The sequence below is a fragment of the Vulpes lagopus genome, chromosome 6 (assembly GCF_018345385.1).
Source record: "Vulpes lagopus strain Blue_001 chromosome 6, ASM1834538v1, whole genome shotgun sequence".
In the NCBI taxonomy this organism is placed as follows: Eukaryota; Metazoa; Chordata; class Mammalia; order Carnivora; family Canidae; genus Vulpes; species Vulpes lagopus.
Window position 1 is genome coordinate 79847617 of NC_054829.1, and position 23786 is coordinate 79871402.

At 35.1% G+C, this 23786-nt stretch overlaps 1 protein-coding gene across 1 annotated transcript in view; it reads right to left on the reverse strand.

The window, feature by feature from the left end:
* The window catches only part of ANTXR2 (ANTXR cell adhesion molecule 2), a 159222-nt gene that overhangs the window by 42006 nt on the left and 93430 nt on the right, over positions 1–23786 (reverse strand). The window contains exons 14-16 of the mRNA XM_041757981.1: positions 22689–22781; positions 17154–17321; positions 16547–16627 (exon numbers count right to left, since the gene is read on the reverse strand). Coding sequence (XP_041613915.1) covers positions 16547–16627; positions 17154–17321; positions 22689–22781 — 342 coding nt within the window. The remainder of the gene's footprint in view (positions 1–16546; positions 16628–17153; positions 17322–22688; positions 22782–23786) is intronic.

Genomic DNA, 23786 nt, shown 5'->3' on the forward strand with positions numbered 1-23786 from the left:
CTAATAACACACTGGAATTATAATTTTCTAAGAAATAAATGAGTAACCTACTGATTTATTCATTACCACTACTTATACTTTTTAAGAGAAAAATGTTTCATAATTATTCCTTAGCCTTGGTCCCTGCACAGTATCTGTAGATGCTCAAAAATCAATCCACAAATGACTTTCTGACCCCAATATTTCCAAAACTGTGGTTAATCAAAATCACTAACGATTTCAGGTTATTTAAATAGTTTACTAGTATTTCCCATTACTATATTGGTCTCTTCAATTTAATTTCACTGGCATAATTTTCTCAATTCAATGTATGAGCCTATAAATTACAACTAAAACACTGAATTTTAAGCTGTGGTGCATTTTCTATATAATTGGCCAATTAAATCTGAAACATAAAGTAGAATTTAATTAGCAAACTTAATTTTCCAATCAAAGAAAGTTAATATCACTTACTCACTATCTACCTGTGTGACTCTGGCAAATTACATGACCTTTCTGAGTCTGTTTCCTTCTATAAAAGAGAGATAAATGTACTTTGCAGTGAGTTACTTTGAAAATTAGAGCAACATACATAAGGTCACTAGTATGCTGGCACATAGCTACTTTTCTATAGATTATGCTGGAGTTTGTTACTAATGATGATATCAATAATGATGGTGATGTGCTCTGTCTTCTATACAATTATATTCTCAAACAATTTTTTTAGTTAAGTCTATCTACAAGTTTTGACTTTCCATGCTGGCCATAACAGTTTGGGATCCTAACACTGTTCCAACATCACTATAATTACCTTAGGTATATGTTGCATTAGAGTCTTTCCTGACTCTTTATATTTGCCTGTTTTAAAGTCATAGGGATAGAAGGCACAAGATAAGGAACATAGTCAATGGTATTGAAATAGCATCGTATGGTGGCAGATAGTTACACTTGTAAGAAGAGCATCTCCTTGTTGAATCACTATACTATACACCTGAAACTAATGTAACATTGTGTCTCAACTGTATTTCAATTTAAAAATAAGTAAATAAAGTTCTAAAATAAGCAATTAAAAAATAATAAATAAATAGGTACAGCCTATGGGAAGTAGTACGGAGATTCCTCCAAAAATTAAGAATTAGAACCATCAAAAAAAAAAAAAAAGGATTAGAAGAAGAAAAAGAGAAGCTAAAGGCTGCTGTGCTTCCATGTCTTGCTTGATCTTTATAATTCCCTTTATTTTGCTGTTTCTATCCATACCGTATTCTTAATGAAATATTTCTGATATACATTTGAAATATTAAAGATCAAAAAATTTGAGATTAAAATAACATCAATCCTGTACTTTTATTTATGAATAACATCTAAAATATATTTTTATTTAACTGATCAAGAGTAAGGTAATTCTACTATAAGAATAAAATCATAATCAAACCATTGTCCTTACGGGTTTATCTTAAAAGCATTCAAAACCTAGAGATCGCCAAAAGTGTTGTCATCTAGTTAGGGGAAAAGACCACTTAATAAAAGTAGTGTTTTTGGTTAATTTAAATCAAAATGGTTGATTTTTTTTTTTTTTTTAGCATTTGTCCACTGATAACTCAAGTTGGAAAATCAATTTCAGAGTGACCCAATAGGAAAAAGGTTCCATGCAGCTATATATATATTTAATGACAAACATATTAGAACTTCACCACTTATAAGAGCATCAAATAAAAGAAAATTTGTGTTTAAATTACTTTGCAGTTGTGACACAAGGCAGCAAATTGCAACATATCAAAATGACAATGGAGATAATCCAGTATCACACATTAATATCTTCTCTTTTTCTGGAAGAAGAAAAGCAGTAAGAAATTGACTAGTCTTATAAAGACAGAAAACTGGCATAAAATTTAAATATATTGCTCTCTTAAATCTGTATTCTTTCTACTTTCTTACACGTGCAGTTATTTTTAATTTATTTAAAGCATAATAGCAAAATATCCAGTATGGATTTAGAATCATAGTATTGTTATAGTTTTTTAAACATGTTTCAGAATACTGTGAGGAATATGTGCAATTTTTTAACTCTTAAAGTAACCTGTAAAATGTTTATATGTATTACTATTTTTATTTTAATTCCAATGAAGTTAACATACAGTGTCATACTAGTTTCAAGTTGTTTTTAGGTATTATTCAATTGCTGATGAGCTTAAAATATGTCTAATAACTACAAAAGTATGAATTAGCTTAAGCAGGTTTGTAAAAAATAGACCCACCTTTTTTACATACACAATTTTTTTTTCATTCATCAGATTAAAGCCTACTGTCTGAGAGGCAATGCACAATGTCCTGGGGATACCCCTGTGAACATTACAGGAAAAGTCCTGTCTTCATAGAGCTGGCCTGGTTTGAAATTAGAAAAAAAAGACAAGATTGCTAGAATTCAATGGTTATCTTTGTTATCACTTATTTCTCTATATCCAAATGAGAAAACTGAGGACCAGAGAGAAGAGGAAATTGGGGCTCGGTTTCAAGTTAATCAATGACAGAATAGAGACCCAAGTCTCCGGACTCTCAGTGTAGTAGTTTTACCAATATGTCACCAGGGGCTTTAGGACTCCTCCAATCCTTATTTCTTCTCATAACTTACTTCCCTAATTCCCAAGCTCATGCCCCAACCTAGAACACTACTCTTCCTGGAATCCACAGCTATTTCATCCCTCTTGTGCCTTTGAAAATAAATGCTCTTCCTTCTGGAGCATAGAATTGAACTGGAGGGGAAGTTTCTGTACAAAAAGGGGAGGACTTAGACAATTTCTAAGGTCCTTTATGATGCAAAAGATGCTTATTAACTTTCTGGGCACTTTATTGCCAATTCTAAACATTATCTTTTATTTATAGATGCAGCTTATTAACCTTTTATGGAGTTCATTGCCATTTCTAAATGTGATCTTCTATTTATAGGTGCATGCAAAATTAAATGGGTATTACATATAGAATGAGATAATATGCATGCATTCTGTCTATATTTCCAGTTTACTGATACAGACACTGATTCAAAATCATTAATTTCTATACCAGAAGAATCAGATCCAAAATTGAAATTTTATTTTTTTTTCAAAATTGAAATTTTAAAAGTACTTTCCTACCAGTACAATGGCCTTAATTCATTTAGTTATTGACTGAATAGGGAGAAAAAATAAAGCAATGCACTGGAAAATGACAGCATGGCATAATGGAGTGCTCACGCACCAGAAATCAGAACACTTGGGTTTGAATCTAAGTTCTGTTACCTTCCAGCAATATAACCTTGGGAAATTCACTAAATATCTCTGTGTCTCAAATTCTTCATCTGTAATATGGGAATATAGACAGCTGACTCTTAGCTGTAGTCTTAGCACTACAAAGAGTTGAGTATACCTAACAGAACACACCTCAGACATAGTAGGTAGTCAGTGACTGTTAGCTACATTTGAGTTCTAAATCTCTCCCATGAAAGATTTCCTCTTTCCTGAAATTAGACACATAAACACCCCCCGCATGCACATGCATTTGTACACATGAACACACACGCATTTATGTACATTGATATTACAAGCCTGAGCTTATCTATCGATACATTCCTAAGAAGCAAGGAAGAAGACTCCTGAAAAATCAAGAAAAATATCTGAAACCATGGATCTCTTTTTTTGTAACTAATAAACCTAAGTTGATATTCACCCTCTAGCAAAAAAGGGGGGGAAAGGATAGGATTCCTATTGGAAAAAGTGTTACTTGACCACTTGACCATCCACCAGACTTGCTATACCAAAATTTTCATGATTCTTTTTTATGGCTCACGATGAAGAGACTACATACAAAGACAAAAAACACTGATAACAGGTCTAAGCTATACAGGAAAACACAAATTTCTCCACTTTTATCACAAACTTATTTGAGAACCTTTCAAGAGTCTAATTCTAATTTTATTTGATCATGTTACTGGCCAGCTCCAATCCTTTACTGGTTTGTCTATTAACTATAAATTAAATTCTAAACCCTTGACGAATGCAGATTTTTGCTTATATCTCCAATAATTAGTTACTATGTACAAAAATAAACAGGTGAATAAATAAAATGATTTCACTTTCATGTTTTTTTCCTATTCACATTTAAAGCTAATGTAAAATGAAGAAAACATTGCTGCAAAGAATAAAATCCATGTGTCACAGCCAAATCTGTGATTTCAAATGTGTAGACAATATATATCTAAGCTGCATAACTTGCTACTGAAATTTAGTTCATAGTTGTCAGAAGTAAGGTATACATGTAAAAACTAATTTACTGTGTTGCACATTTTCATTTTAGACCTTGTTTTTTATTTTGTCTAAAGTGCATGGAGAACCTAAAATGTAATCCTAAAACCATAACGCTTAAATTTCCAGTCTTATGTGCTTTTAAAGATTTTCTTCCGGAAGAATTACAAGCCATTTTTCTATAGCCAAAATACTCATAATTAATATTTTTTGTGATTTTTACATTCAAAAATATCACAGAATAATATCATAGATTTAATAGCGAAGGGAGATTAACCTGACAAACATGAATAGAACATCTAGAGGGGGAGGGAAAAAAAGAGAGATTTTAAGAAGATGGTTTAGTCATTTCAAGGGTCAATTTCATTCCAAATGATTAATGCTGTATTAGAGCGAAGTAGGCAACTTTACAAACATATAAATTTGCAGCTTATTATTTCAATAAGCACTTGAATCTCCTATTGCCTACATGTGTTTTCAGAGGAATAATCTTTCTTCCGTTTTTCATTTCTTTCTCCTCTTTTTCCCCTCTTTTCCTCTTTCTGCTCTTGATCGTCCCTCCTTCTATTTTAGCCCATAATCTGACATTTCCTCTTCAGTGAAGTATTTTGTATGCTGGTAACCATGAAAGTAATATTATCCAGATTTACTGCTGATGCTATACCTAGAGATTTTATTTGGATTTATTGTTACTTGTCTATAATTCCTAACTGCCCTACAGTAACTGTCAAAAGGTGAAGGCCTGAATATTAACCCAGGGAAATGTTTGAAAGATGTAAATGAAAATATTTATGTAAGTCTCTCTTTCTCCTTCTCTCTCACCCTTCTCTCCCCCCCCAAACCTCTTACCTCATAAGAGAGCATCTGATGCCAAAGCATGAACAGTGTATTAAGGGCTTAACTTCAGTATTAATTACTCAGGTTTAAAACTCTTGGTAATTAATTAAGAATAACAACAGAAGTCATCCCTTTTTCTTCACTGTAACAGGTCTTCCTCTCTCTTCAATTTCTCATTCCTGTGACCATTCCATGCTCATCTCAGGCTGTGAAAACCTTAGGCTCTAAAAGTTTGTTCCTGTTATCTGTTGCCTTTTGTATGAGATTAACGAAGTAGACATTAACAAATTTACAACCAACAGCTCAGACAGCTGCCCTACTTTAAGCAGTTAATGGAAAAGGAACTAATCTAGTTAAGAGCATAGGACTAGTTCATAAATCTGGATTCAGAGGACAGATAAAGCCGTCACACCTCTTCTGGACAGTATGAACTGAATTCAATCATCAGCCCTCTTCTGTTTGCTGAGAAGAGCTAGCATTTCCATAAACTGGACCAAGAAGGCACTCAGGATTAGCATAAGCCACATATAGCACCGCACAGAGATGATTAATTGATATGAATGCATGATTTCACTGGGACAAATACATATCTCACAAGAATTCCAATCACCGAAAACTCTTCTTGGATCAAATATGAAACAAGATTAAATGTAATTTAGAAAAAAATGAGAACAATGCAATTTCAAGCAACAAACTAATAAACATATCTTGATATAAAGAACTAATAAAAATGGTAAGCCTTTATCTGTTCAGAATTCCACCTAAAAGAAAATGGTGTCATGCTTTTATAACTCAGAAAATGTTTAATAGAGTTAATTATAACTTAAAAGTTAATTATTATGCAAAAGGATAAATCATAGCTCCACACAAATAACATTTTTATGTATCAGCATCTTCAGCCATATCTTAATAAGAAATAATTCAAATTTATCAAATTTCAGAACTGTTCTGATGTCTTGATTTTCTTAGTAGCTTAGTCTCAGGGGAAGAATCATGAACCTAAAATCATAAGTCATGATAAAAACTTTTAAAGTGTACAAAGTCAAAATGACGTATCTTTTAAGAATCACTAGAGTCTAATGCATATTTTCTTCAATAGCTCATTTTTATCTTTAATCAATTATGAAACTAAGAGAAACTATAATGCATAAAGATACTGAATGGGGACACCTGGATGGCTCAGTGGTTAAGCTCTGCTTTTGGCTTAGGGCCTGATCTTGGAGTTTCAGGATCGAGTCTTGCATCAGGCTTCTCCATATGCCTGTGAGAGACACACTCTGTCTCTCATGAATAAATAAATAAATCTTTTTTTTAAAACAAAAGGCACTGAACCAAACTGTGTGTATATTAATTCAGCATCTTATACGCATTATGGTGAAATATTTTGATTTGTTGGCATAAGATTTCGTACCCAGAATAAGAAAGCTAGTCTCGAACCTGCTCACTGAGTTGTACAAACCATGAAATCAGCTGGGCATTAACTCAGATACACCAGGTGAAGAGCAGAGAGACTGACAGAAAAGTCATATAGTAACTACAGTTTGAAAGCCATACATAGAAAACACCATTTAAGTCCAGTTGAACACAGATGATGTGGTGACAACAGGACATCCAAAAGGAAATTCATACAAGCTCTCAGAGACGTTTAAGTAAAATTTAGAAGAGAGGAAGGGATTGTCTAAAAATTATGTAATTAATGATGATAGCAAAGTAGTTCAAGTCCATATGCTCTCTATAGAGAAGAGTGAGATGTGAAAATAACAAGAGACCAAGGGTTAAACCTTAGGAATCAACCAGTTAGCCTGAGGGAGAAGAGAGAGAAATGAACAATGTAGAGAAAGAAATCAGAGAGTAAACACTCTTAACTCTATAGAGCTTTTACCTGTACACTATACACACACACACACACACACACACACACGTAAATAATATAAATGTGCTGTTTTGATTCTTTATTGAAATATGTTTTACAGATTTACTTTGTTAGGCAAGTAAGGTATGACCTGATATATGACATCTCAGTGTGGATAATTGCAAAACCATATAATCCTGTGTGTGTATAGCCCATTCTCATTAGTGTAGACCTTAATAAAAGTAAATAAATAAAATTTACTGAATTCATAATAAACTCTTTGTTAAGATACCATTACTGTCAGGAAATGGCTCTAAAAAGAATTTACTGTTAGAAGGAAACAGAGCTTGATTTAAGAAAAAACCATTTGAAGTCTCTAATTTTGATTCAAAACAAAAATGTGCTTAATACTGGAGAAGATTCTAAAATATACATATAATAGTTATTATTTTTAGTGCACTAACCTCCTGCTAAAAAACATTATGGGAATCCAAAAGTTTAAGAAATCAAATCTATCTTTTTTCCGCATTCTCAAAGTGAAAAGAACTCTCTGATAAATAGGAGGCATATCAGAGAGTAAAATGGTTTTGAAATGGGAACAAATTAGTAATAACTAACCCAACTTTATTAATTTTTAAAAGCAAAAAGGAGGCACCTAGGTGACTCAGTCAGTTAAGCATGGCCTAAGTCACGATCCCAAGGTCCTGAGATCCAGCCCCACTTCTGGCTCCCTGCTCAGCCAGGAGTCTGCTTCTCCTTCTGCTTCTGACCCTCCCCCAGCTGTGCTCTCTCTCAAATAAATAAAGAAAATCTTTAAAAAAAGAAAAAGAAAACAAGAAATTTCTCATAACCCTTTGAAATAAGAGTTAATTTTTTACTCCAACCATATAATGATAAACAAGTGAATGTCTACTGGTATTCTTAAAAACAATTTCCTGCAAAGCTTGAAAAGTAAATCATTTTTAATTTTATACCTCAAAGTTATGCCAGTTTCAAATTTCTCAAGTGTTAAAGGTTGCAATTTGATTCAGTCCAGAATTAATGGAAAATATAAAGATTATGTGAAGTAATTTTAAAAAGGACTTAAGAGATTAAAAATGGATATTATAAAAATCCTAGTGTTTTGTTTTATTTAGAAATAAAAATAAAAGATAATTAGCAAAAAAAACATTTATTTCTCCTTAAAGTATATATTTATATAATGTATTAATATAAATTCATCTTGAAGAATAAGGAAGCAATAAAAGTTTCCTACTCAAGCCAATTTCCTTAACTGAGTTATGAAGCTTTCCTTAAAGGAAATTTATAAATGAGGGTCTGGTAGACATGTAGGCACCATCATAATGTACTTTGTTAAAATAATAAATTGTCTACAAAAATAATGCATGTTTCCCCCTTGGACTGGGTCCCTGGAGCTCTAAATTGAAAACCTAATATATGCTGAATAATATAGATTTTTATAAATTATTAGAAGTTATAAAGTGATGTACGTAAATATATTTAATCCTCTGTAATTAAAATTATGAAAAGCTATACATATAGTACTTGAAACAGTTAAAAAAAAAAGTCAAAAGTTTTATCTATGCCAACATTTCTGCTCCCAGTTAGATGATTTAACTGATATCCTCAAGATGGTCTACAGATATGCTGTATACTAAGGCTAAGAAAATAATGTGTTTAGGCCTGGACAAACAATATTAACTGTTGATATTTTAAAGTATTGTTTTAGTGTGCCAAAACTCACTGATGATGAAAAAAATGAAAAAAAAAAAGTTTATTTCTAAAACCAGCACACTAATCTGAGAAGAAGGTATCTACACTACTATAATAATTTTTGTCTCTTGAGTGTCAAAAGCTTGTTGGTCAATTTTAACCAAGAAATCTAACCAAGAAAATCTAAACTTAGAAGTTAATACATAAAATATGTATGAGGCCACTACACACAAATTATGCTGGCTTGGGGGGTTAAAAATCCAATTTAGTATCCATATTCTATTTATACTTTCCTTGAAAATGTAAGTCTTTTGGGTAATTTAAATGATTACCTTTCATATATTCTATATTTCACTTTAGGGAACTGAACTGAGTCAATACTTTTGCCAGTGGACATCCATAATTAAGAAATAGTTTCCTTTAACCTAAGAAATAGCATCAAAAAAGTACCCTATTTCATGAAATTATGATTCTCCACTGAAACAGGCATTAGTTGATAACATACACACTGACAAAATAAGTTCTTCAGGTATATACACAGATATTTATATGTGTATAATATATAATTGTGTAATATGTTACACATATTACACAAACTCAGTGGGACTACAGAAATAATGACATGCTTCTGTGTTATTCTAGTAAAAATTTATCTTTCAAATATATATAAACCAAAGTGAATTAATTCTACTCATTTAAGCAGGATATTTAAGGTAGTTTAAGGGTGTCCCAAAATATAATGACAAGAGATAATCAGAATGAACAATACTAGTGATAACACAAAGGGTAGAAAAAACTGATGATAGTCTTTCCCAGTTATGTCACGTCATAATTAGTTTAAAGGGTCATATAAAATTTCAGATCTTACAAAAATAAAAGGTAAGCAATCACTGGAGCTTTTTAAAGATCTTGATATTTTTCTCCATTCTTTCATTTAAGAATTCAAAACAGAAAAGGTCTGAACGTAACAGGGACATTTTGTGTACCCTAGGACTGAATGACTCAGGCTAAAATAAAAGGTTTTCTCATAGCTTTTAAAACTTATGGCAAAGTCCAGACACAAAATATTAAGACAGAACCTAAAAACAAAGTGTAAGAATGTAGTCATTAGCAGCCTAATTCCCAGCACTGAAAGCATTTAAAATAGCAAATCATTTAAGTGAAGGTTTCAAAACACCCACAAGTGGTTTACATTTTGCAAATGTGATGGAGAATTTAAAGGCAGTGTAGCACAAAATCTCTGTCAGGGCAATGGGATTCAGTGGGAAGATAAAGTGGTTTAACAGCACTGAGCACTGGGTGATTTGCAAGCATGATGGACTTCACAGTGACCCTCCGGGGGGTTAGGATCAGTGAAGAAGCCGCCAGTAGAAGACAGTGAGGCCGGTTCTGTTTTGAGTATGAGAATTCAGATGCACGACCGGCAGAAAAGTGAACACAGGCTAGAATTAGAAATTTAAGGAGGTGCAGCCTTAATCATTTGACAATGAGGTTATCAGGTATCTCTGGAGCCTTTTTTTTTTTTTTTTGAAGGTTTTATTTTTATTTATTGGATAGAGCACAAGCAGGAGGATCAGCAGGCAGAGCCTGGATATGGGTCTCAATCCCAGAACCCTGGGACGGTAACCTGTGCTGAAGGCAGACGCTTGACTGACTGAACCACCCAGGTGCCCTCTCTCTGGAGCCTTTTTTTAAATGAACCTGTGCTATCTTTGTTCTCAGATATTCTCCCCCATAGACTTTTTTTTTTTTTTTTAAATCAGAGGACTGACATTGGATTCTGTCAAAATGGACTTCCATTTTTTAAAGCAGCTACCATCAATCATTTCCAAAAAAGTGACAATTATATCTGCACAATTAATAAAAGTCCCCTCAACCTAATAAATTTAGCTTAATTGGAAACTCACTATGCACTTCTGTTGCTTATTTCACCACCGACTGATGAAAACTTGGCCACCATCTAGCATCTGTTGCCCTCTCTCGCTGGAAGGATACCTTTGAGTTTAGCACCTTTGCTTCCTCTCCCAGTAACCCTGCAGGTGCTCCCCCTCAAAGGGAGGGAGCCTACATTTTATTAATAGTAACACTTTAGCATACCACAGAATACTATGTTACCACACCCTAGAGCTTTATTTGTCAGACTAGTATCCAAACGGATTCTAATTATGCTCTAGGAGTGCCTGCACAGTTAGGAGCTTCTGGAGTCTTCCCACTGAAAAGTATATACATTCTTGAATTTTTTTCTAGCTGAACCTAGGTGATAGGGTGGGAAAACACCTCAAAAAGTGTTTCCTTGAACATGCAATTCTGGCTTTTCACTTAAAGTCTTATTTTTAATATCCAACTCCGGGCATAAGGCCTTTATACATAGGAAATTAAAGCTAATGGGATGTCCTAAATTTTATTTTCCTAACAATTTCCATCCACCTGAAAATAATCGAATTTCCTTTCACCTCCGTGTAGTAAGCAGCCTCGTGATCCAAGTATAAAGACAAACAGTGGAGGCGCTTCGTGGGCGCCACTCTTAGCAGGATTCGTGTCTGCTTACTGGTGAGCGAGGGGCTGCGGTCGGTCTGAAGGTCAACGTCGCCTCCACCACAGCCGAGCAGCTCCTCGGCGATTTAATTGGTTGGAGGAACAACTCCAGAACTAGTGCTTCGCTTTCTTCTTTCTTTGCCTTTTTGCTTCTCCAACTCTCACTTTTCAAACAGGAAAAAGAAAAAAAAAGGTGCACGCGTGGTAATGCATGATTTATAAATTACCTTGTTATTGCAAAAACAAAACACTGCTTTGAAAACCAAACAAACTCCTGCCGCGGACTCCAGCGTGTTTGATGGAGGCCCTTCAAAGGAGCCCAGGGCTTAACGGGGGCTGTTTACGCGGGGGCTTCAATCTGTACCTGCTGTCCCCCGCCACTCCCTGGAAACCTGGCGGCAGATGTTGCAGCGTAGAGTTGTCTCTGAAGTGGCTTCCCGTCCCCTCTCCCCACCGCAACGGAGTCCAACTGCATCAGATCTCTTTATTTGCGCCTAAGGCAAGTTTGGGAGCGCAGCTGTGTCCACCCCCACTCCTACCTTTGGTGTTTGAGGCCTCAGGCAGCGAGCGACGCACCCAAACGGCCCTGCCGCTCTCAGCCCCCTCCGCGACCGTCCGGCCGCCCGCTGCACCTGGCCGCGGCCCCGAACCTCGCGCGCCCAGCGCCGCAGCAGTCGGGCCTCGAGGAGCCGCGGAGCCGGGAGCGGGGAGCGGGGAGCGGGGAGCCGGGAGCCGGGAGCCGGGAGCCGGAGCGCCCAGGGGCAGCGGGAGCCGGAGCCGGGGACCCGGCCGGAGCCTCCTCGCGCCGCTTTGATACTTTATGCCTGAACTTCAGCTACTGGATCAAGGACTTCAATTCAGCGGTGAATTCTGCTGCCAGTGAGCCCGAGCCCGCTGCGGCCTCTGAGCCATAAAAGGGGGGCATTTGGCTGCAAATCCGGCGTGACGGGACTTGCAGACTGAACGCGCTAGACTCCCGGTCTAGTTCCACGTACGCTGATTTGTTTATTAAACTAAACTCTCAAGAGGCAGAATCTGCAGTAAACAATTCATAAATAAATGACAAGACTGTTTTCCAAGGCAGAAAACGTGCCGTAGACTAGGCATTGGTTCTGTTCTCTTGGAACCATCAGCCACAACCGGAAAACGACTGTGTTATTGTCTCCCGAGCGCACTGTTTTGCCTTTCTTTCTAGGAAAGAGAATGTGACTCCCTTAAAATTCACAAATGAGAAAACGTTGTTGCTTATTTCCCGAAAATATCAAACATTTCCAACGGCTAGAAAATTCTCCCAAAAGCCTTTCCTTAATTTCTACAATGTACAAATTGCTTTATACTACACACGCCTTGTACGCCATCACACAAATACTTCTAAGAAGTATAATCCAAAGTAAACACGCACAAGGTTTTACGAGCACAGGAAAATAAAATTATTTGCAAAACCTTTTCACCAGTTTATACGTTGATAAGAAATTTTCTTTTAAAAAGATTGTCCTTGAATAGCCAGTAACATTTTCCCAATGCATTATTTGATTTTGCATATCTATCTGCAAAGACAAACGTTTTTTCCGGGGTAATCAATGAATCTAATCTAAGTGAATACAATACTATTTACCAATTTCCTAATATTTAATGGAAAAATAGGTTCGTGAAATAAAAGTGATAAAGAGATTGGAAGGACAATTATCCTATATACTATCTACAGGTGTACACACTAATACACCTATACACACACATATATGAAACCCTTCACGAGTAGTCTGAGTCATCTAACTTAGCTTAATTAATTGGTTTCAGGGGAGTAAGGTTGAAGACAGGATTTTACCCTTCCCAGTGCTATGGTATCCAATCACATTTGAATATGGGTATCTAAAACCATCCAAAAAAAAAATTCCAAGCCCAGTTTTCTCATTCAATGATTCCACTCTGGCTTACCTGGAGTATTGAACACAAAGAATAGCCAGGAAAGTGGAAGACACCACACTTGGATATCTCAATCCCCTAAATTTAAAATTTTGTCTACTCCATGTAATCCTAGAAGACAAACCACATCTACATACACTGAATTGGTGAAAAGCATACAGTTCAGTCCATTGAATTTTTGAGGGCTTAACTAGCCACAGTAAGTAGGAGGTAATGGGGAACCATGGTCTTCTTCTCATGCATAAATAAAGCATTATCTAGGCAAATCATTCCATTTTAATATCATACACCACATGTACATCAAAGTTAACAGTGCAAAATACCCTGATTCTCTTTCTACCTTTGGGTCCTCATTTTCTCACCATGTAAGTCACTTTCTCAAATGAAAGATACTGTAAAGTATCTTGTATCTCTTTTATCTTGTAAAGTCTTTAAAGTCGATCAGATTCTGTGTTTTATGATTGGTGCAGATTTTTGCGGGACACAAATATCACAGAGTTACACGGTTGGCCTTGTCAACAATATTTACTGTGCTCATGAGGATAAGAATAGAGCCCTTGAAATGGTAAACTGAGATTGTACCATTGGGTGAGTTTCTAGCTTTACCATACTAAATGTCAATTAGCTGGATTGTCAGCCTATGGGGAAAGCTTTCACGGAGTGCCACACTGAAGCTTTCACAGTGGGTTTGAAATAAGTAACAAAAACTTGCAGGTGACAAAATGTTGGAAGCAATAAAGGTATATTCAAGAATAAGTATTATGAAAAAGACTAAATCATACTGTGTCAGATACACATACAATCTGTGTATGGATGGAGCATATATAGGTATACGGTAGAAAAACTGGAGACTTAATCATACACAGTAAAGATCTACTATCTTTTATCTACATCTTTGAAATACAAATCTTTGAAAACTCTAACTTTTGTGCTGAGTTTATCACCGAAATTCATTTGCAAGCCAAACCTGACTTGAACTTGAGATTATTAATAGTCTATGTCTACTTGCAGTAACTAATATTTATCACAAAAATGTCTAAATAATGTAACCCAAGGTGCTGTTTCACATAAATATATGATATATGGACTATATCAGATTCCTAAAATCTGAAAAATTCTGAATTTTCTAACTTAAGAGTTAGAATAAAATCCTTTGGGCCTATAACATACAAAAATGTGTCCAAATTACCAGAACAAAGGAAATCATGGTCAAAATAATGAGTAAATTACTCTTGAATCACAGAAGAATAAATAATAATTTAACCTGCTAGGACATGTACAATATTCTAACACTTCTGGGTTTTTTTTTTTCTTCTTTCTTTCTTTCTTTCTTTTTTTTTTTTTTTTTTAAGTAGGCTCCACACTAGGTATCCCAGTATGAGGCTTGAAACTCACAACCCTGAGATCAACACCTGAGCTGAGATCAAGTCACATGCTTAACAGACTGAGCCATCCTGGTACCCCTCTAAGCAGTATAATTTTTTAAGAATATTAAATTTGTTTAGAATCTAACAAAGTGCTTGGCATATGTTAGACACTAGTTAAAAGAATATATCCAGTATGGGCAAGAGTGCTAGGACTACTATCTGCTTTTGCCAGCTAATACATCTTTAGTGCTAGCACAATCCTCAACACATTTAAAGGTGAAAATTATTGAACAAATGAACTAATGTCTAATCTGGGGGAGAGAAAATTAGGGTGATACACAAAAACACTTTGAAAATACAAACAGTGAAAGCCTAGCACAAAAAGAGTAAATAGGGTTGCTGTATGGCGTCCCAGAAGCAGAACTCCAGATTATGTGTGATTTAAACAGAGGCACAAATTCCAATAAACCTAAGAACTTTCCATTAACCACAGTGGTCTGGTAATGAAAGAGGCTGGTTATCTCTGCCTATGGTCCAAGCAAAGGCTAAAAGGTCTGTGGAGAATTCTCAAATTGGATTTCCTAAATGGTTGAATTCAGATGTTTTCAAAGTGACCTTCATTTCATAGAAGTAAAATTTTAAAGATTTACATGTTTTTGTATGTGAAGCACCATGCTAAAATATATAACACTAAGCATAACTTAGTTTGGCACTATAGAGTAAATACTAATTTCATCAATCATTTCATACTTAAAAAAAATAGTCAAACCTGAATGAACTGAAAATCCTCTGAGGCTGAGGTAAACAAAGTTCACTCACTTCAGAATTGGTGATCACAATGATGATCATGTTGACACACAATGAAACGATTCTATTATTACTACTAATAGTGATGTGTCTGAACTATAGTGATGAAAACGTTTTCAATTTTTTTACATTGATACTATAGAAAATAGTGCTAATATATTAAAGAAATTATAATGCTAGAGTAATTCTAGCCAAATTTCCATAAACAACAACAACAAAAAAACTCAAATAAGCTTCCTTGGTAGGGAAAATGTATACACATATATGTGTGTATGTATGTATTTTTACAATGTGAGTATGTTCTAGAAATCACAGATTTCTATATTGCTTTACAGTCCCTTATCCACAGGTGATATGTTCCACGACCCCCAGTAGATTGCGTGAAACCACAGATAGTACCAAATCACAAAAATCCTGTGTTTTTCCCTATACATACATACCAAAGATAAAGTTTAATTTATAAATTAAATGCTGTGAGAGATTAGCAAAAATGCCTAATAATAAAATAGAAAAATTGTAGTGATATACTGTAATAAAAATTATGTAAATGTGGTTCTCCTCTCAAAATAACTTATCATACTATACCCACACTTCTTGTGATGACATGAGATGATAAAATATCTGTGTAATGAGAGAAAGTGAGATGAACAATGTAGGCATTGCACTGTGGTATTAGGCTACGACTGACCTTCTGACCATATGTGGGAAGGATATTACCTGCTTCTGCGCCATGGTTGACTATAGATATCTGAAACTGTGGATAAGGCAGGACTACCAAAAGACACTTTCATCTATTTAAGAAATTAGTTTGCATTAACTTGTGAAGGCATAGAAATATATATTTATACCTGAAGAAATGGAGGCTCTGCATGTTCCCTGGGGCTTGCTGATAGTAAATGGTAGAGAAAGACTCCAACTACAGATCCTCAGTCTGTCCTTCCCACTTGATAAAACCTCAGAATGTAATGTTGTCCAAGTCAAAGGCTGAAGTAATGAGTGTACATATTAAAGTATGTGTACACAGATCATGATTTTTCCAGATTACTTGAGAAGGGACTTGTGTTAAACCATAGCTATAAGATGTATTCTAACAACAGGTAGTAATTTATTAAGTGCCCTATGTAATAGGAACTTGCACAAGACAATAATTCCTTCCCCAAGTGTAATGAGGGCTTTAAATTCTCTTTGATTATTATTTCACTTCCTTCAACATACTGATCCATGCACTGCTCTTTCCCAACATATCCCCACATACAAACCTCATCTCCTTCCTGAGGCCGCATCAAGGAAACACGGTCGTACTGCCGCCGCAACAGAGCCCAGAGTGCATCAAGACGACCCTAAACGGAAACATGCTTTGTAAATCTCTAGGGAACAGATTCCACCTCTATTTACTTAATAAAGAGTTAAAATGAAGACAGTAGTTTTGTTCTCTACTCTCATTTCTTTCCTAAATTAAACAAATAAATAAATAACAAAAGCAGAGGTTCTTGCTGAGAAATAGTCATTAGAATGGATAATGAATGCCTGCTGCTTGATGGACCTCGGTCCTCATGCACACAGCTGGGAGCTGGGGGTAAGCTAAAGAAGTCAGAGTTTCTCTTGTTACAGGTTCTCAGTTAAATCACACAAAATTGGGGTGCCCAGGTGATTCAGCGGTTGAGTGTCTGCCTTTGCCTCAGGTCCTGAAACTGGGGTCCTGGGGTCAAGTCCTGCATCGGGCTCCCCAGAGGGAGCCTGCTTCTCCCTTTGCCTATGTCTCTACCTCTCTCTATATACCTCTCATGAATAAATAAATAAATAAAATCTTTAAAAATTAATAAATAAAAAATAAATAAATAAAGCATGCAAAATTTACACAATTACCTTAATTGGTGTGTACCACTTTGTCTGAGGAGGCTGGTATGTGGGTTTGGGCCGAGGTGGTCTAGGCCTGACAGGTTCCTCAACTTCTTCAGGAATCTTTACCACAGCATTTTTGGCTTTCTCTAGTCTTGCACCTTCCTCAGTAGATCCTTTATCACCCCAACGAACCTTTAAAACAAAGGGAAAATACTTGTATCCGACATCCAGGATCCTAGAAGAACAAATTGAGGAGATGGTCCTTTGGTTCACCATCTTGAAGTAAAGAGAGGAGTCATATACTAACTATAAATTCCTCCTCTCCTGAGATTTAGTTAGGTATATTCCCCTTCTAGCTAAGTATATACCCCTATGTACTGATGGCAGTGGAGGGAACAGATGGTGATGGTGACAATTACTATGTGCCAACTGCACTTAATCCATACCAAAAAAAAAAAAATGCAATGAGATGATAATATAGGTATCCAGTTTTTTTCCTTCCAGATGAGGAAACCAAGGCATGGAAAGATGAAGTAATGTGTCCAAAGCCACACAGCTAGCAAGTGACAGGGCAGGGATTTGAACCTTAAATAAGTCAGTAAGTTTCAAATAGGATTACAAATGTATTTTTACATGTATTTTACCAATGTATTTTATACAAAGGAGTAAATTGTTCCTCCCCAATTTATTTCATTAAGTTTGCCTAAGTCAAAAAGTATGACTTAAACATTTAGCTTTTGGAAGTAAAAGAGTTATATATGATTCTTCCTTACTTTTGTAAAGCTCGACTTTGTAAAGTAGCTTTCAGTCTTTAGTTCTGATGTATATCGGAGAATGGTTATTCGATTATCAATTTTCCATTGAGGAAGGCAAATCTGAAAAGGCTCCACTTTGAAAAGAAAACTTCAGGGACACCAGAGAATCCCACAAATTTTAGGGTATATCCTTCTCTGAAAACTCTGGACACTGAAAAATCATAGGGTCAAATTACTGTTTTCTTTATTCTTCAATGAACAGGAGTTAAGAGCTAAATGTGATCTCTTTATGGGCATGGGGATAGGATGTGACCACTGGAGAAAGACTTTGTCCAGCCAGGAATGTGGAGAAGTCCTACAAAAACCACAGACGACATGAACAAAGATGACAAAGATAAGGCAAGTGAAGCTCTGCAAAGAAATACGAAGGCCTGTGCAGGACACACTGACTCACCAGAATTAAGTGATTTCCACAAAGGAAAAAAAAATTAAATACTCTGTAAAGCATTTTAATGACCTGAGTAGGTGAGTAGGTGTATGATTACTTTTCATGGAAAGAACTATTCATGGCTTTTTGATAAGGCTTCCTTAGATGTTTTTACCTTTTTTACTACAATTTTAGAATAGGCTTTCCACTTCAAGTGGACCCTGTTGAGTCATTAAAATGTATCTGTATCCTTCAGTGTGATCAGCGGTACTAGAATGTTCTTTATAGGGTTGTTAAAATTGTTTTAAACACCATTAAACCTTTAGAGCTAGTAGTTGGCTTTCTTTCCAGAGAAATGACCTTCTTGTTCCAATCACAGTGTCTTCATCTAGATAAATGAAAACTTCTGAAATCTTTAGATATAGCTAAACTGAGTTTAAAAACTCTAAAACCAGGATATATATCCTGGCAGTTGTGAAGTCTCTATTTTGAGGGAAAACAACAACAATAACAACAAAAAGTTCAGTAAACAAGCAAATGTCGTAACTCAGAAAAATAATTCAGAATAAAAATATAAGTAGATCAGTGTTCAGCAATGGTGGATTTAATATACACACCTCCCCAGCCTACCCTTCATAGTTGATATCATAGAGATAATGGTAATCATATTCATCCTCCAAGAATCACTGGCACCATTCTCAGATAAAGAACACAAAGTAACCAAACTGGAGTTTTGACTCAGTGTATTTCTAGAGACTCACCCCTTAAAGAACTGTACTCTGAAATAGAGTTGCTAAGGTCTAAAGGAAATTCATTAATTAAATCCTCAGAGTTAGTTTCATGAAGTAGCTGTTCCATCATCATTATCACCATCATCACAAACAACACAACAAATAATTCTCACTCAATCCCAAAGTATAAATTACAAAATAATTTATAGATTTTTCCTAAAACTCTCAGAAGCAATTATAGGCATACCTCAGAGATACTGCAGGTTTGGTTCCAAACCACCACAATAAAGCAAATAGCATAATAAATTACTCAAATGAATGTTTTGGTTTCCCAGTGCATATAAATGTTATGTTTACAGTATGCTGTAGTCTAGTAAGTGTGCAACAGTGTCAGGTCTAAAAAAGACAATGTACATACCTTATTTCAAAAAACACTTTATGGCTAAAAAATTCTAAGTGTTATCTGAGCTTTTAATAATGGTAGTCACTGATCACAGATCATCATAACAAATACAATAACAATGAGTAAGTTTGAAATATTACAAGAATTACCAAGACATGACACAAAGACACAAAGTAAGCAAATGCTGTTGAAAAAATGATGCTGATAGACTTTGCTGCTCAGTGCAGGATTGCCAGAAACCTTCAATTTGTAAAACAAAAACAAAACAGAAACAAAAACCACAGTATGTGAAGTGCAATAAAACAAGGTATGTCTATAAATATACATACATGTATATGTATGTTTTAATATTTTAGTTTAACCACATTGCAATAGTCAAAAAGGATTAAAAAAAAAAAAAAAGAAAAAAACAAGAATAGGGGCACCTGGGTGGCTCAGTGGCTCAGGTCATGATTTTACAGTCTTGGGATCGAGTCCCACATCGGGCTCACTGCCGGGGAAGTCCCACATTTCCCCCTCTGCCTTTGTCTCTGCCTCTCTCTGTCTCTCAGGAATAAATAAATAAAATATTTTAAGAAAAAAAAAAAACAAGAATAAACTGCTAAAGAGAGCTTTAGCAGAATTAATATATTTGTCTTTTTTACTATGGAAAAAAAAGTAAGTGCAAACTTGATAGCTAAACTCTTCCAAGTCTACTTGGCTTCCATAATAAACAATAAAATTCCATAATTTCCAGAGTATACTTAGATGACTCAGAGGTCGTATCATAAAGGAGCAATTTCAGAATTGAGAAAAGAAACAAAAACAGTTTCACACTGAATTGGCAGAAACACACATTTGAAGTCATTAGGTATTGCGGATCAGTTGTGCTAACAGCTGTTATTAACATCAGCTCAGTTCCAGCTTTCTCCAAATTGCCATTACCGTAGCATTTAAATATTTAATTTAAAGGAGGAGTAAGAAAAAAAAATCTACGTAAAATCCCTAACCTCGCTTAAAATAACATCAGTTACGAAGATTTATTCTGTAATTCAGATGTGCACATAATTTCTATGATTCCATTTATTTTTCCCAGTTAAAGGCATTTTTTTTAAGGGAAATTCTTTCTAGGTTTAAATAAGTAAGTTTTTAAAACAGATGTTTTCTATTTTCCCTAAGTTTAAATAAGATCAGACTTGAGAGAACTTAATGATGCTTAATTCTCAATTCAATTTTACAATCTCAATTGTCTTTTTATGTATTGTTTCCCCTTCATAATGTTCACATTTACTTTTTCATTTTTTTCTCATTCCCATTCCACCATGTTGACCAAATACCATATGCAATGTAGCTAAAATGGTCCAAAGATAAAATGTACCCTAGTTAATTAAAGGTGGGTGAGTCCTTTTCACAGATTTTCTTAAACTGAAAAGGACAGGCAATGTATTTCACATATTAAGCATTAGTAACTCTTGAAACTTGAAATGTGAGTTATTCAAGAAGGTGCACAAGCCCTTGGCTTTCTTGACCATAAACCAATGTTATTCCTCTAGGAACTCATGGGTATGCTTTTTTTTTCTTTGGAAAGAGATCTCAATCTTTAATACACTGGAATATTGGACTAACAAAAATCTGGCATAACTAGTGTTTTCAGCAGAAATATTCTTTAAGGCTCACTTACTAGCATATCATTATCTCATTGTCACATGTGAAGATTTCAAAATGGAATTAAATTTATTATTTTGAAATCAAAGTAGCACATGCTCATTGTCAAATGAGTTAGGAAAAAGTAGGGAAATACATAGCACAGATTGAAAATCACTCCACCCAGAGAAAGCTACTAACATTTTGTAGTATATCTTGTCAAGCCTTTTTCCCCTTGCATACAGTCTTTACACATATATTTTGGAATGAGGTGAAATAAATTAAAAAATAAGTTGGGATAGACTATGTTTACATATCAATATGTAACTATTTTATTTACAAGTTTATTTTTCATATATGTAAGATTATCCATCTGCTCTTTCCTCACCCCTCCAAGGGAAACAGAAGGAAAATGGCCTTCAGAACAAAGTTGTCTCAAGCAACTAAAGCTAGACTAGCCATGTTCTCTTGGACTATTTAATATTCTCAATCATCCACATGTGAACACATATGCACTATCTTCTCCAAAAGACAAGTGCAATAGCTCCTAGCACCTGCCTTTTCCGTGGCTTACTAGCAGTGAGGTGTCTCAGGGGTTATTTCAGCAATAAAGTGGCATGCTTTTAAGGAAAGCATGCATTATTTTAAGATCTAATGTGGTCAAGAAAGTGAGAATCACTATCAGATGACTTGAATAACCACTCTGGCAATGACAACCATGTTAAGTAGGTCTGAGCTTCTTCAGAAGAATACTGACATTTATTCTGAAAAGGGGAAACTCTCCATGGGAATCTGAATTTTATTGAAATGTAGAAAAAAGAGAAAATTTTAACAGTTGTGAGGTGGTTAATTAGTTTACTGATTTTTGCTGGCAGTAATAGGACAAAGCCCATACGATAGTAGGAGACATGTGCGATGATTGCAGAACACATAAAAAAGTCCTTCTTATCAAGAAGTAAAGTTTGGGCAGCCCGGGTGGCTCAGGGGTTTAGCGCCACCTTTGGTCCAGGGCCTGAGCCTGGGGACCCGGGATCAAGTCCCACGTCAGATATAATATTAAAGTTCAATTTTAATCCACACTTTGAGCCAGTCTCAAAGTTCAATATATTCTATAAATGATATTTAAAATTAATTATGATTGTTCATAAGTGGTAACTAAAAGTTGTAAAAAATTTTTTTAAATGCACTTCTTCTACATTTGTGATAAGATCATACCCATACTACCGAATATTTTAACATTTTTTATCCCTAAATAGTACATAACTATTGGATCTTTTCAAAGACAAGCATTGTTGGTACTTTAAGTGACTGGCTTCTACAAAGTTGATGCTGTCTGCAGTAATTTTTTCCAAAATAGTGAGAAAAACCCTAACTTTGTTTTGCCCTTTAGAGTTCAAATGTCTTATCAATGCAGCTCTTTGACTAATGAAGTCAGTTCTTCTTGGACAGTTTTGAAATGGCCAGGATGATTCCATAGGACAAAAAATTATCCAAAGAAATACCCAGTGCTAAATAAAATTGGATGGAAGAACGTGCTAAAAAGCACAATCTCCATGGCTTAACAGTTCTAGAATTACACATTCCAGATTAGCAATTTCTGTTTTTTTAAAAGATACCAACCTCCATTCTTTTAATTCCTCCAACCCCTCGACCACCATAATAGGAGGCATCCACAGTTGGCCATTTCTTGGTAGGCAGAGGTTCTTCTTCCTCCTATGTAGACACAAGTTTTTAAAAATGGGTTTAATTAATTTCTTAAAATACTGTTTAGTCAGAATTACTCACATTTAGGGGTGCCCGGGTGGCTCAGTCAGTTAAGCATCTGCCTTGGGTTCAGGTAATGATCCCAGGGTCCTGGGAGTTGACTTCAGCCCCCAGCTTAGTGGGGAGTCTACTTCTCCCTCTCCCTCTCCCTCTGTGCACTCTCTCTCTCAAATAAATAAATAAAATATTTTTTAAAAAGAACTAACACACATTTAAACATTTTTTTCCTGAATAATGCTATTGATATGGAAGAAATGTAGTAACAACTATATACTGGGCATTTGGATGTACTTATGTGCATAAATTTCAAGTGGAATTCTACAGAATATAAGGACTCCTGCCTTTCCAATTTAAGAATCTCTCTCATTTCACCAGAAATTGCTCCTCAACTATGAGCAGCATCATTTGTTTTTTTTCCAATTCCATTCATTATTTCATATTTAAAAAGATAAGACATTAAATTTAGGACAGCATTTCAAAAATCATTTCAAGTATCAACATACATGTTAAGCTAAACTGCAAAAGTGGTACTAAAACAGATTGGCAGTTAGGAGGTTTAGAGAATGCACTACTTCTATAGTTCATGTTGCTAACACAATTCTAGCTAACATATAGAGTAATATAAGAGTAATAATCATTTTGAAGAGAGGATTAATATCATTACACTAACAGCTTGGATCTTCTTTTTATAAATAAAATAAGTAACATCAGGACTATTGGTATCTGGATAGAAAAAGTTAAGTAAATCTCTATGCAGTATTGAGCCTCATGGCCAGTGTATATTTATCAGTTTTTGAAGGTCTTATTCATTCCTCCAGCACATGAAAGAAATCATAAGATTAAAAATAACAATTAATTTTCATAAATTCAAAAGTCTAATACATAGGTATCAGAGTTATCTAACAACACGGTAATTGGTCAAATTTGGGGATAGTATCTAAATACAGGAAAAAA